This window comes from Hypomesus nipponensis, chromosome 25, assembly GCF_054491055.1.
Source record: "Hypomesus nipponensis isolate SF chromosome 25, ASM5449105v1, whole genome shotgun sequence".
NCBI lineage: Eukaryota > Metazoa > Chordata > Actinopteri > Osmeriformes > Osmeridae > Hypomesus > Hypomesus nipponensis.
Window position 1 is genome coordinate 5,860,598 of NC_140385.1, and position 14,752 is coordinate 5,875,349.

General features: G+C 52.5%; 1 protein-coding gene across 1 annotated transcript; it reads left to right on the forward strand.

Annotated features, from left to right (window-relative positions):
- The first annotated feature begins 476 nt into the window (after window positions 1-476).
- tmem102 (transmembrane protein 102) lies at window positions 477-14,543 on the forward strand. The gene is made up of 4 exons (XM_084691931.1): window positions 477-609; window positions 1,404-1,615; window positions 8,989-9,767; window positions 10,102-14,543. The coding sequence occupies exons 2-4, from the start codon at window positions 1,414-1,416 to the stop codon at window positions 10,717-10,719; spliced, it is 1,599 nt and encodes a 532-aa protein (XP_084548057.1). The 5' UTR covers window positions 477-609; window positions 1,404-1,413; the 3' UTR covers window positions 10,720-14,543.
- The last annotated feature ends 209 nt before the right edge of the window (window positions 14,544-14,752 follow it).

Consider the following 14,752-nt stretch of genomic DNA (forward strand, 5'->3'; position numbering starts at 1 on the left):
CGCTCTGTCTTGGCAGAGAAGACTGGAGGTGTCATTCCCCTTCAAATCAGTATGTTGAAGTGTTGTTTTGTATATTATGTAAATTCACGTTGGCTACTTAAGAATCAGCATACGCTCAGATTGCTGTGAGATTTCTTCACAATCATCATGATTGCTGGGACAGCATCCAGTCCAATCAAATCAATTTGTGCATTTGATAGAAATCAGTTTGAACGAGTGTCAGGACAGATTCTTGTTTTATGTTATTGCGTTTTACATTTGGAGTATGATAATGACTCATGCCTTTCTATCTCTCTAAGATCTACAGCAAATTCTGCTGTATTATTGCATGCAATGCCAGGTTGTCCTTTGTTCCATAACACAAGCCCAGAAATTTAATCACACAAATCCTCTTTGTAGTTTTTTTAAGGATGGGTGTGTACTGTACACACTACTAATCCCAAGATGCTCTGTGGAGGACCGTGATTTCCGGGGTCGTTGTTGCCACGGGGAAGGTAGCGTTTGGGACCTGTTGGAAATGAGTGGAGAAGAAATCGGATTTCAATTTAGATTTCAAAACATTGTACCCCGGAGATAGCAGAGAAACTTCTTCGCATCTGTTGGCAAAGGGTGTGTGCAAATTCAACAGTTAAAATGATTTAGGTCAGGCTAGCTAGTCTGCAAAGATCTCTGTTAATCGCTAGTGCTCTCTGGCTAGCTCAGCTGTGTGTGCACTGATCCCCCACCTGTCATGTTACTAGGCGGCTAATTTAGCTAGCTGGGTAGCAAACTAGGGTGGCTGTTTGTTTACCTAATCAGCCTCTAGTGTTTGGCAGCTAAGTTAATCGATATACACTTGGCATGCTACTAGTGGGAGCTTGCCGAGTAACATGCATTGTTGTATGATTGTAATTAGCTAGCTAGCAAATCTTGTGGCTAATTTGCTACTACTTGGCTACATAGCCTTATTATGAAAGCTTGCTAAATTAGCCGTCTAAGTAGCCTGTCTGTTGTACGAGCTCGCTGGCTAATTGACCTAGTTAGGGTCATGATCCACGCTGTCACTGTCTGACAGAAATTATTGTTTAAATTAACAAACACATAACTAGCTAATGCATGGAAAACATTTACAGTATGAACTTTTTTATTATCAGAAATATGTTATGCAATGTAGGATAATTAGCAAAAGCAAAGCTATCTTAGCTGTTTACAAATGCGACCACACAAATGAACGTTCGCCGTTTCCGTCCAATTAGATAAACAATGCCTTTACACACGTGAACTGGATGATTGAAAACACCCTTCTTCACTTCAGTTTCTTAATAATAAGCAAGCAAATTCATAAAACATCAGCAAGAAAATCCCAATCTATAACATCAGTGTAATGTTGCCTGTGTGCCACCACCACCCGCCCCCTTCCCCAGGCTGAGAGTCATGGAGACCCTCATGAGTGCGGTGACCCCCCGGTCCCCAGCCTCCGTCAAGAAGCCCTCGGAGGTTGATTTCCGTTCGGGGGCCACGCTGGAGCAGCTCTCTGCCCAGGTGTCTGAGCTGGTGATACTGGAGCAAGGAGAGTTCGGGGACCAGACGGCTCTGGAGGTCCATACGGCCAAAGACTTCATTTTCAATATGCTAGGTAGGTTCACTGCAACGGGTGTACAAGGAACTGCTCACATGTGATGCCCACTTATAGAATGTTCTTAAAACGGAAAAGTCTCTTTCAATAGAGAATCTGCTTTGTCATGTTTTCCAGTCTAGCTTAGCTTAGCTTAGTAGGTGTAATGGTCTTGTTTGTAATATTATCAGTTATGAAATAATGATTGAGAAGGGATATTGAATTAGTAAGACTGAGGATAGTGTATACCCACTTCCATTATACTGGGTTTAGGACAATGTTATGTCATTCTCTTCCCATTGAGCAAAGTGCTGTGGATTGTCCAATAGGTGGCACTCTTCCCCATCCCTCTCAGTTCCTCACTGCACCCCTGCAGACAACGCCCATGTCTCCCTCTCTCTGCCTGTCTCCCTGCAACTGGACACAAAGCCTGTCTGCCCTCCATCCCTGGCTTTTCAGCTGCCTGTCCTCTCTCTCTCTCTCTCTCTCTCTCTCTCTCTCTCTCTCTCTCTCTCTCTCCCTCTCCCTCTCAGTAGGTCTTTTGGGGATGTGCAGCTTGAGGCTTATATGCTAACTGGCACACGATCTTCTGTCCCCCTCCACTGGAACAATAGCCGTGGATTCTTCCCTAGCTTGGCTCCAGCTATTGTTTTCCCCAAAAATATCATAACAGGCGCTGCAGCTAATCCTGTCAAATGTTGGATTAGCTGACAGCCATCCCTCCCTCCCCCCTCTCTCTCTCTCTCTGTCTCTCTCTCTGTCTCTCTCTCTCTGTCTCTCTTTCTCTCTCTCTCTCTCTCTCTCTCTCTCTCTCTCTCTCTCTCTCTCTCTCTCTCTCTCTCTCTCTCCCCCTCCCTCCCTCCCTCCCTCCCTCTCCTCTTCTCCACTTTCTGATCCTCTGCACTCTATTTGGTCTAGAAGAGGTTTATCTTGGAAACACCGGCTCCTCACGTTGCCCTTGTAGTCCTTCCATCGCCATGGAGCTTTCCTCTCCGCCCCTCCCGCTCCCTTTCCGCTTTTTCTCACCTCGCTGATTGGCAGCCGAAAGTCTTCTCTTGTGGCAGAAGTCAGTCTTTTAAAAAATATATTTTTTTCTGGCTTCTGCCAGGTTGTTTTCGCCGCTGTAACCTCCAGCACCCCCCCCCCCCCCCCACGCTGCGGCCCATGGTGGGCTACAGTGTTCTCTGCCCCTGTGTTCACTTTCTGTCACAAAGAGATCTCTCCGCAGACTCTTGACAAAGACAGACAGACAGACAGAGAAAGGGGGGATAAAAAGAGACAGAGAGGCGCATGTGTGGGAGGAGGAGGAGGAGGCCGTGTCAGGGCCGGGTGATATTCATTGTGCCACTCTATTAGCAATGCGGTGTGGTGAAGAGCCCTGAGAGAGAGAGAGAGAGAGAGAGAGAGGGTGAGGGCCGAGGGACTGCTGCGAGTCTGAATGTCAACAAAGCCACAGTCCACCTCTCAGCTGAAGTAGGACACTCAACGGACGGCTGTGCTTGTTGTGCCTTTTTGTATGTTGTGTGCGTGTGGGTTCTGCTTTCGTGTTTGCTTCAGAAGAGTGTGTGTGTGCATACGATCGTTTGTGTTGCTTTTGCGTGTCTGTCAGAAGAGGATGTGTGTGTGTGTGTGTGTGTGTTTGTGAGAGAGAGTATGTACCCATCTCAGTTTGCCTTCTGCCACAGTTTTAAGAAGTTCATATAGTTTGAGGCCTCCCACTGGGATTACTGTACTGACAGAAAGAAGAGAACGAGAGAACAGCGGAGGAGAGAGAGAAGAGCGAGGGAGAAGAGAGGGAGGCGATTGCACCGCGGCACAGCTCCACAGTGTGACAGATAGGAACAAAGCCACTTTATTTACCCTGCTAGCAGTGTGGCAGCAAACCTTCCCCCACGCCCACGCAAACAAATACCCGGGCCCGTTCGTTCCCCGCAGGGACAGAAACAGGGCTGTCATACACAGGCCGTACGCGAGTCATCTTGGAAGGGTCTAGGTTCAAGTCCCCTGTTGTGAGATGAAAGTAAGAAAAGGCAGTCCTTCAGTCTGGTTCAAGTGACACTCCCCTTTGGGATATAACCTCGTAACAATAGACAGGCAAAGCAAGCTGTTGTGCTTCTCCTACTGTGTGTGGGGGTCTTTGTTCTTCTGTGTTTGTGTGTGTTTTGTTGTGTGTGTGTGTGTGAGTGTGTGTTTTGAATCAAAGTGTGTCTCGTGTGTCTCCGTGTTTGTTTTTGAGCATGCATCTCCCAGCATGCCACTCCATCTCACCTTTTAACTCGAGCCTTACCCGGGGTGTGAAACGGCCAATCAGAACGCAGTCGTGCCTGAGGCTCCCTGCTCTCTCTCTGCTCAGGAGTGACACTAGACGTCACGCAGGGAATTTCCCCCAATGATGGAACATCTCCATAGAAACCCCATTAGAACTGCCTCTCCGTCACAGAAACACCACGGACTCCTCATACATATTTTCCCCCTCGTTAAACACCCCCGGTAGCGGACTATCGGAATTCCTGCTCGCCTCGAAGAAACCCCCCTGTGGTCTTAGCCTCGGGGCTATGCTTCGCTAGCCAGCTCCTTGCGCTAACTCCCTGTCGTCTCTCAAGCTGGGCTAATGCAGTAGGCTAGCTAATTTCACTCACGCACAGTAGTCTATCCAGCAGGTCTAATGTTAGTCGGCTAGCATGTGGCGGGCAGCCACTTGATTTAGTTGGTTTGAGGACTGCCCGAGCCTAAGGCCACATAAATGTAGAGAGCCCGGTGGGTAGCACTTCACAGCTTGCGGTTTTCCTTGCATGCAAAGTGCCTGTCTGATGAAGTACTGTAAATGGCACTGGTCCACTTTCAATCAGGCAGCAGCCTCAGCGGTGGTCCCAGGAGCTCATCGCAGCGCAGTCTTAATAATATGAATGTGTGATTGTGTAAACCCCTGGTGGGAGAGATGGACAGTGGGACCTTTATGCCTAATTAACTATGAACGTACCATGTAATTAACTACGAGTATGCACTCCGAAGAGTCGCCTGAATAGCTTAAGGATGGCGCACGCACGCACACACACAAACACACATGAATGCACGCAGACAAGCACGTATCTCGGATAGATATCAATGTCGGCGTTATCCGTTGCCGTGTGTGCAAAATCCGCCGAGACATGATAGCAGAGGATCTTAATCTGTACATCTGACTGGCTTCCATTCAGCCAGGCTTGCTCCCCTCTAAACCCAATCCCACTTCATTCACCTTTGCCCCCCCCCCCCCCCCCCACCTCGGGGATTAACAAGGAGAATGGACGAGGACCGACTGTCAGATGTGGCTCTAAACCTTGCAGTTGACCTGTGGAGATTGAAGCCGACCTCGCCGGGTCTGGAACGAGGCGAGACTCTCCCGTGACCGGCCCAGAGCGGCCATGATGGGACACCTTTGGGATACCAGCGGTCTCCTCGGGTCTGTGGGGGGGGAAGGTTCCGGCTCTGTCTCGAGCGCGGGGGGGGGGGGGGGTCAAAGGTCAACTGCTGCTGTCTGATGTCGGTAAATAATGAAGAGGGGGAGGCGGGTGGGGGGGGGGTAGTTAATTGTCTGCTGGCTGAAGAGTGAGAGACGGGGGGGTGGCTGAGAGAGTGACGCGGACAGGAGAGAGGGGCGGCGAGAGAGAGAGAGAGAGAGAGAGAGAGAGGGAGGGGGACGCAAGAGAAAAGGCAGATAAGTGATAAAGGTAGGCAGAGAGAGAGAGAGAGAGAGAGAGACAGAGACAGAGACAGAGACAGAGACAGAGACAGAGAGAGAGAGAGAGAGAGAGAGAGAGAGAGAGAGAGAGAGAGAGAGAGAGAGAGAGAGAGAGAGAGAGAGAGAGAGAGAGAGAGAGAGAGAGAGAGAGAGAGAGAGAGAGAGAGAGAGAGAGAGAGAGAGAGAGAGAGAGAGAGAGAGAGAGAGAGAGAGAGAGAGAGAGAGAGAGAGAGAGAGACGTATAGAGAAGAATGGGATTGTCAGCCATTTTAAAAGGAACTACTCTAGGCTCTCTTGTTCCAGCTTTGTGTCGATATCCCTCTCGACTCCAATTATAGTATTTCTCTCCAGGAGGAAGGTGGGCCTGCAGTAGCTGAATGGTCCGTCTCACCGCCAGTTGAAAGTCTCTCGCAGCAGTGAAGGGAGCGAGGGCGTTCTCCATCTTTGTGCAGCCGTCAGTAGCGCCTCTCTCCCTCAGTGTGGTCGTCCAGTCCATCTCACGCACTCCTCCTCAGTTCTGCAGTCTCCTATTCTTCACCTTCTTCTACCCAAATCCTATTTTCCGCCGATTTCATAGAGCTATTTACATACCCCGTGCCAATATGCCTGAACACTTTCTGAACTCTTTCTCTGGCTTTCTTCCACCCCCCCTCTCTCTGTCTCTCTCTGCCTCTGTCTCTCTCTGTCTCTCTCTGTGTCTCTCTCTCTCTCTCCCTCTCTCTCTTTTCACAATGCCGCAGGAACGTGTTTGTCACAGTGAGACATTTCACTTTCATCCCCAAAGTAAAGTGTGCGTGTGGTTATTCAACCCACGGGGGACTGTGCTGACGGCACTTGTTGACCATGGTGCCATGTCTCCAAGCCTCCTTCCGCCTGCCCCACGTTCTGCCCTGGGGCTCCTCTCACAGGGCTGGGCTCCTCTCACAGGGCTGGGCTCCACTCACAGGGCTGGGCTCCTCTCACAGGGCTGGGCTCCACACACAGGGCTGGGCTCCTCTCACAGGGCTGGGCTCCACTCACAGGGCTGGGCTCCTCTCACAGGGCTGGGCTCCACACACAGGGCTGGGCTCCTCTCACAGGGCTGGGCTCCACTCACAGGGCTGGGCTCCTCTCACAGGGCTGGGCTCCACTCACAGGGCTGGGCTCCACTCACAGGGCTGGGCTCCACTCACAGGGCTGTACTCTGGCCGCAGCAGGGACAGGAAGGGGGCCCCTGGGGGAGGGGCTGGGGGTTGACGCCTGTTCCCTTCCTCCAGCTCCTAAGGCCCTTCATTCATGGTCTGGTTCATGGTCTGGTTCATGGTCTGGTTCATGGTCTGGTTCATGGTCTGGTTCATGGTCTGGTTCATGGTCTGGTTCATGGTCTGGTTCATGGTCTGGTTCATGGTCTGGTTCATGGTCTAGCTTTAGCCTGGAGCTGTTGGATAGCTGTCTGGATCAAGTGGCAGTCCTTGTTTTGAGGACTTTCGTGGGTCGAGGGTTTGGGATAAAGCTGCCCAACCTTCCAAGTGTGTCGTTTTGATGGTAATTATGATGGCTATCATCATAAAATGTGTCATTGTCATTGATAATGATGATGGCTTTGTCTGTGATTAAAGGATGGGTTGTAGAGTACCCTTGCCTGATGAGAGGTGTGTTTGTGCGTGTCTCTCTCGCTCTCTTTCTCTCTTTCTCTCTTTCTCTCTCTCTCTCTCTCTCTCTTCTCTCTCTTCTCTCGCTTTTCTTCTGAAGCTAAAGAGATAAAATGATGGTCTTTTTCTGTTCTCCGCCTATTTGACCCAATTTATCACTGGGAGATCATACACGAGTCTGCCAGAACAGAGCTTCTCTGTTTCTGCCTGCCTGCCTGTCTCACTGTCTGTCTGCCTGTCTCAATGTCTCTCTTTCTCTCTGCTTGTCTGTCTGTCTGCCTGTCTGTCTGTGTGTTTTTCCTCAGAACTGCCCCCTCATCTTCGTTTAAAAAAGTCTCTTTATCTCTCTCTCTCTCTCTCTCTCTCTCTCTCTCTCTCTCTCTCTCTCTCTCTCTCTCTCTCTCTCTCTCTCTCTCTCTCTCTCTCTCACACTCTCACACTCTCTCAGATTCTCTTGTCTGATTATTGATCAGAGTTCTCTTTGTCTCTCCAAAATGTTTCCAGCTGACTCATGCCCCCCTCCCAACACACAGCTTTCAGCAGAGGCTCTTCATATGGCGCCTCATGGACGATAGAGCCTCCGAACCTTGTACTGCCACACACACACACACACACAGACACAAACACATGTACACACACATGTACACACACACACACTTTGTCTCTCCTCCTGTCTCTCTCGCCCACTAAAGAGGTCTAGCAAAAGTTCATGGTCAGTCTCTCTGAAGCATCAGGCCATTTCTCTCCTTGAACCTTCTGAGCTGTAGTAATGTTGGCCTTGCAGCTTCTGAAGCATGCTGTACACACACACACACACTCGCACGCACGCACACACACACACACACACACGCACACACACACACACACACTCAGTTTTCAGCCGCTGGTGTTGCGTGCCCCTATGATTGGATGAGGGAAATCGTGTTAGGAGGCTTTTGTGCTCCTTGGGGCTGCAGCTCCTCGGTCTGCAGTCGCTCGTGTTGCGGCCCGCAGCGCCTCCAGAGTGGGTGGACCTGACCCCTGCACCCCACCCCCAGAACCCCCCCAGAACCCAGAGGCAGGTGGCGGGCACTTCCAAGTCACGGGTAACGGGTTTTCTCCAAGGAGCAAAGTGCAAAGCATCATGGGAGTTGCGGAGTGGCCTCCTTAAGCCGCCCGGCTGTAATCCACTTGGCTCCAATGTAGAGAGGTCACATCCTGACAGGGCTTAGCTGGGCTCGCTCACAACACAGAGAAAAAGCCCTGGGTGGATTCCTACGTTTGGTTGACCAACTCCCAAACTCTTGTGAGAGAAATCCTGGTTTCCATCGTTAATGCTAGCCCAGGACGGATTCAAAGCCACCGTTTTGCGTCCTTTTCCCCCTGTCGTCTTTTGACCCCTATTGAGTTCACAGTTCTCCATTCTCACTTTCTATTGTTCCACACAAGTATTCCCTGCTGTTCTGGTCGGCTGGCAGCTTTTGACCAGAAATAGCTGGATCAGTGAAGAAGCTCTCTGGGGAGCCGGAAGCATGTTGAGGTCAGGTGAGGCAGCGAGGAGGAGGAGGGGGGGAGGAGGAGGAGGAGCAGGAGGAGGAGGAGGAGGGGGGAGGAGGAGGAGGAGGAGGGGGAGGAGGAGGAGGAGGGGGGGGAGGAGGAGGGGGGGGAGGAGGAGGAGGAGGAGGGGAAGGGGGGAGGAGGGGGGGGAGAATGGGGAGGAGGAGCAGGAGGAGGAGGAGGAGGAGGGGGGGGGATGGGGGGAGGAGAGGGGGAGGGCCTTCCTCACACCTCGGTAGTCTGTCACTCGGGGAGCTCTGCTCTCCAGACTTCTTCTTCTTCTATGAATATTCCTCAAGCTTCGCCTCATGAATACATGCATAAGGTTTGAAACACGCCGGTAACCCAATCCTATTTGTTGTAGGTCTTGGATTTCTTTGTATGCCCCAAGTTAATACTCTTGCTGTGTTGTGCGTGCTTGCGTGCTCCTGTGTGTGTGTGTGTGTGTGTGTGTGCGTGTGTGTGTTTGTGTGCGTGCTCCTGTGTGTGTGTGTGCGTGCGTCCAGGTCTGGTCCAGAAGGTGGACCAGCGCCTCCCGGTGGCCAACGAGTACCTGCTCCTGTCTGGCGGCGCGCGCGAGGGCGTCCTGGACCTCAACCCCGAGGAGCTGGGCGACTATGCCCGCGGCGCCGACTTCGACCTGGACTTCACCCTGCTGGTGCCCGCCCTCAAGCTGCACGACCGCAACCAGCCCGTCACCCTGGACATGCGCCACTCCCCGCCCTGCCACTCGTGGCTCAGCCTGCGCCTGTGCGACCAGGCCACGCTGGCCCGCTGGGGCGTCTGCTGCCAGGAGGAGAACGGCCTCCCTCCGGAGGAGGAGGAGGAGGAGGAAGACGAGGAGGAGGAGATGTGTCGGGGCGGGAGAGCCGGCGGCGGCGGCGGCGTCCCGCCCTCCCTCCGCTCTCCTCAGTCGCTGGACGGCTGCTACTTCTCCCCGGCGCTGGTGGCCGACTGGTTCTGGGGGGTGGTGGGGGAGGCGGTGGAGGAGCTGAGGCGGAGCCCCCAGAGGGGCATCCCCGTCCCGGAGCGCCTGGAGCGCAACGGGCCCCTGACCACGCTGATCCTCACGGCGGGCTCCAGCCGCGTGCTGTACGACCTGCTGCCCGTGGTGTCGTTCCGGGGCTGGCCCGCCGTGGCGCAGGGCTGGCTGACGGCCAACCACTTCTGGGACGGCAAGATCACGGAGGAGGAGGCCATCTCGGGCTTCTACCTGCTGCCGTGCCCCGCCCCGCTGGGGGGGCGGCCCGACCGGGAGTGGAGGCTGGCCTTCTCGCGCAGCGAGGTGAGGGGAGGGGGGGAGGGGAGGGGGGTGGGGTCAGCCGCCTAAGGGTTGGCAGGGGGCTGCATATCGACCGCGTGCAACACCGGCAGGATCATTCATTCTACCGTAGCCAATTATCCAGCTTATCTTCTTTAGTGTGCATGTTATCTGTTTACCTGTTTTTATTGGGGCTGCCTTGGGGAGGATTGCTATGAAAGGGAATATCAGTATTTGTAGATGTTAAATAGGCAAATTTGTATAAAATGTCATTTGCACAGCCCTTATGTAAAAGGAATATCACAAAAGTAATATCCCGAACCGACTCACCACCTCATCCTCCTCCTCTGGCCTCCAGGTGCAGCTGAAGAAGTGCATCCCCTTCCCCATGGCCCAGGCCTTCCAGGCAGCCAAGGCTGCCCTCTCCCGCATCCTGGCCCGCCCGCGCACGGGCCTCTCCCCCTACCACCTCCGCACGCTCCTCTTCTGGGCCTGCGACCGCCTCCCCTCCGCCTACCTGTCCTGCCCCGACCCCGACACACCCGCCCGCCTCCTCCTGGGCCTCCTGGACGACCTGGCGCACTGCACCCTGGGTAAGAGCTGCCCCAACTACTTCCTGCCGCAGTGCAACATGCTGGAGCACCTGACGGACAGCCAGGCGCTGCTGGTGGCCCGGAAGCTGGCTCACGTGCGCTCCGACCCGGCCGAGCACCTCCGCGCCGCGCTGGACCAGGCCAGGCAGGCGGGCCAGCTGAAGAAGGAGGCAGCGGCTGCGGCGGCGGCTAACGGGCACGGCGGCGCGGCGGGCTCTCCAGGGCACTACCCGGCCAACGGCATCATCCCGCCGCAGGACGACAAGCTGGCACAGCGGCTGCAGCAGCTGGTCACGGAGAACCCGGGGAAGTCCATCTCCGTGTTCCTCAACCCCGACGACGTCACGCGGCCGCACTTCCGCATCGACGACAAGTTCTACTGACGCGCCGCTTCCCGCCCCCCCCCACCCCCCTTTTTGGAGGGAGATGGGTCGTCGGGTGTGGTGTGTGTGTGAGAGGGGGGGGGGGGGCTGTGTTGCGTCTCGCACACGTGTGCTCGCTCTCTCTCACAGGACGAGCTCACAGACACCAGAGGCGTTGAACTGCAAATACTGCCGAGTCATGTTGGTCCCTACTGCCCTGCACAGAGGCTAATGCTAAGCTAACGCTAATGAGTGACGCTGCTGTAATAAGACTTGTACCAAAAAAAAAACGATCCAGAACCAGGCCGTCCTGGTAGACCTCCCGGGCTTCAACAGTGATGTATGTCTCTGGCCTCACCTAATAGGCTTTTGCCACGTTTGTCTAGTTTGTTACCACGGAGACAGCTGCTTGACGATCTCGACCCCACGGAGACATTTTCAGCTGGTGCTAGGATGGACTCTGCTTTGGAAGGTGATGGACGTGCACTCCAAACAGAAGTTGTGTGTGTGAGTGTGTGTGCTCACCTTAAGAGCCTGTATTTGTATTCACAACTGAAAATCACCCTTCCTCTCCCACCAGAATGATTCCTGAATAAGAAGCTAAATGCATCTTGGTACATGGTGATGTAACTGAATGTAATACGTGTGTGAGGGGGAAATATGAGTCTTTGAGCAAAGAATTCAGTTCCCTCTTTTTACTGCTCTGTTTAGCTCTTCCTCCCTCTAACCTTCCCCGCCCCTCTCTCTTGCTCGCTCTCTCTCTTTCTCAGGTATTTTTTTAATGTTGTTTAATGATTATTTGTATGTGACTCACTTCAGACTCCTTGGAATGTTACCCCCTAGAACTAAATGGTACGGGCCAATGTTGTGCTCCATTTCAATGCTACCTATAGGACGGAACGCACCAAAGAGCCACACCGAAGGGGTGCTTAGGAGAGCCTCCTCCATCTTTTCCCCATTTGAAAAAAGTCCCCGAACTCCCACAGCTGAAACTGTCAGCTGGAACTGGAACAATCCGGTCTTCACCTGCTCCCTCATCCCAGCGCCAGCCCCTAAACTTCCCCTCTCTCCTGCGAGAGCGTGGACTTGTCCATTATTCACTAGCCTTAGGGTTAGCCAGGGGCTATCGACCACATGTAACAATAGCAGGATCGCTTCATTCTAGCCTAGCTCTGTGCGTATCTCGTGTGGTAGAAGATTAGACGGAGGATGTCGGGCGCTGGGCTAACCTTGCAGAGCTACACACAGTGGGACATCACTATCTGTTTGTGTTTCTCATTCTGAAGTTCCAGAATGAGGGTGATGTGAGAGCTGGTGGCTGGTTATATACGGTGGACGGGGTAGAAACCACTGACGATGTTGGTCCTCCTCTCCACGACGCTCTGTTCAGAGTCGTTTACCCCGAGTGGTTCTCCCGGTCCGGTTCTGGTCCAGCAGGACCGGTTCTCCTGTCAGGACTCTGAGGGAGTGTGGCACAGGGAGTGTGTGAGGGGCACAGGGAGTGTGTGAGGGGCACAGGGGTGGGGGCGAGGCTGCTTCGTGACTTGACGGCCGGTGGCATCGGGCTGTCTTTCCGGATTGAATTGCAGGAGAGTCTTCCTACATACCTGTTCCTGGTTTGGTTGCGTGTGCTCTAATGTAAGGGGTCAGTTTGGGACAAGGGACAGCACCATGTCAGGGCTCTCAAGACAAACACCCTAATAATACCAGTCTTAACACTCCCCGTGTGCGTGTGTGTGTGTGTGTGTGGTGGTGGTGGTGGTGGGGGGGTCTGGGTCTGTCGCTATCTTGTCCAGCCAGATGTGAGCCATTAGCGAGGGATCGAGGGCTGCTCAGACTGTGGACCTGGGCCTGTGTGGAGATTAGCAGGAGAGAACAGGGCTTACGGGAACACCGACAACTGTTCCCTCCCCTAACCCTCCTTATTCTCACCCTGTTCTCTCCATCGGTCCCTCTCCTAATCTTTGTACTTTTCCTCTACCCTGCCTCCTCTCTACCCTGCCTCCTCTCTACCCTGCCTCCTCTCTACCCTGCCTCCTCTCTACCCTGCCTCCTCTCTACCCTGCCTCCTCTCTACCCTGCCTCCTCTCTACCCTGCCTCCTCTCTACCCTGCCTCCTCTCTACCCTGCCTCCTCTCTACCCTGCCTCCTCTCTACCCTGCCTCCTCTCTACCCTGCCTCCTCTCTACCCTGCCTCCTCTCTACCCTGCCTCCTCTCTACCCTGCCTCCTCTCTACCCTGCCTCCTCTCTACCCTGCCTTTTTCCTCCTCGTCCTTGTCCCTCCTCATCTCCTGTCGACTCCCATTCTCTCCTTGTAACTTCACTACATCGCAAATAAAGTTGAATCTACCCTTCCTTCCTTCCTTCCTTCCTTCCTTCCTTCCTACTTTCTTTCCTGCCTGCCTTCCTTCCTTCCATCCTCTCATCCTTCCCTCAACTGGCTCACAGTATCACCATGGCAGCAGAGACGGGCAGGGTGAAATCCCCCGATGTCACCTGGGGCTGCTCAGTAGCAGCCTGACATCATTTCCCTCCACTGCACCGCTCACAGCTGACAGGAAACAAGGGGCTTGTAATTAGAGGGGTTGGGGCGGTTTTCTACTGTCATATCTACTGTACAGTTTGGTTACAACTGTTTCGTCTTGTGCTAGGGGACTGAGGGTTTGGTACTTGAGCGGCAAACAAGGTTTGACGGTCTAGGCCTTTGTCATGGGTACTGGTTTGACCCAAGTCGAAACCAAAGCATGTTGTTTGGATGAAACGGAATGTGGTACATCGACTCAGGCAGAGTTTTGGGTGTGTAGTAACTGCCAAGTATCATGCGTTTGTGTGTGCTTTTGTGTGTTTTTAAGCACTTTTAAAGGTGGGGCTGTTCAGCGTTACGCTGATGCTGTGTTGACGTCATCGAGGCATTTCTGGAACCTTCCTAAGCTTAAAGACGTCCAAAATGCTCCCCCTTTGAAGTTTGTACGCTAGTGCTGAAACCTGCGCCGTCAGGCCCGGCGTGTGTGACTCACCTATACCTTAATAGAGATGTAGAAGTAGCGTGGCGTACAAATCAATATTTTATCTTTTGTGGGAAAAATTGGATCTGTACACAGGAGAATCCTGGTGGAGAATATCAATGGCAAAGCAGCCATTGTTCTATGTCATTTCAGAAGGTTTGTATGATATTCTGAGAACTTTTGGAGGGGTTCACCCTCCCATATCCTTGTTGCCGTGGACGTGGTGGTAGGCCATCCCTCTTGACGTTCACAGAACGCCGTTTGAACCTTCTTCAGCTTTGGTCTACGTTTCAATGGTATTTTAATGCGGAGGGAGATTCTACCTGTATGGGGTTAGTTCCCAATCGCAAGGTCATATGTTGTTAGCGGTCCGAACTCTCCAAAATGATTTTGGTATCACTTAAGTATTGATGGTAACCCAGAGTCAGGCTCGTGTTTGTATGACGAGGGGACCTTCACCGACCCTTGACCTGATTGTCCTTACCATTTCGACTTTTGTTTGTGCTTAACTACTGATAATTACAATTCCTTAAATTCTGTGTTGATGCAACTGGTTTAGTGATGAATGTAACCAATTTACCTCTGAAATCAACGATGAATCCGTCAGTCAATCAGAAGCTGTGGAAAACCAATGTTATCAACTGTCTTCACCAAGTCCCTCCTCAGCTCTGAAGGGCTGCAATATATGACAATATCACTGTCAATAACTTGAGTTCCTCAACAAGTGCAAATTATTCTTATTTTTATTTTCACATTTTATTTTAATGAGCTTGCTATCAAATAATCTTGAGTGTTACTGCAGTAGCATGGAATAAAATCACTACGTTTCAATCATAAAATGTTTGTATCCTCATATTGAAATGGAAAATGTTGTCTTGTCTGTTGGGAGTTGAGCGGGGTAGGTGTAATATCTGTCTTTATAGTAGGAGTGCTGATCCAAGATCAAACTAACATGCAGAACACTGCACTGTACAGCCAATATAGACAACCTACCTGATCTAGGTTCAGCTCCTGGATTGGGTTTTCTGGACACTGGTTTTAAATGTCA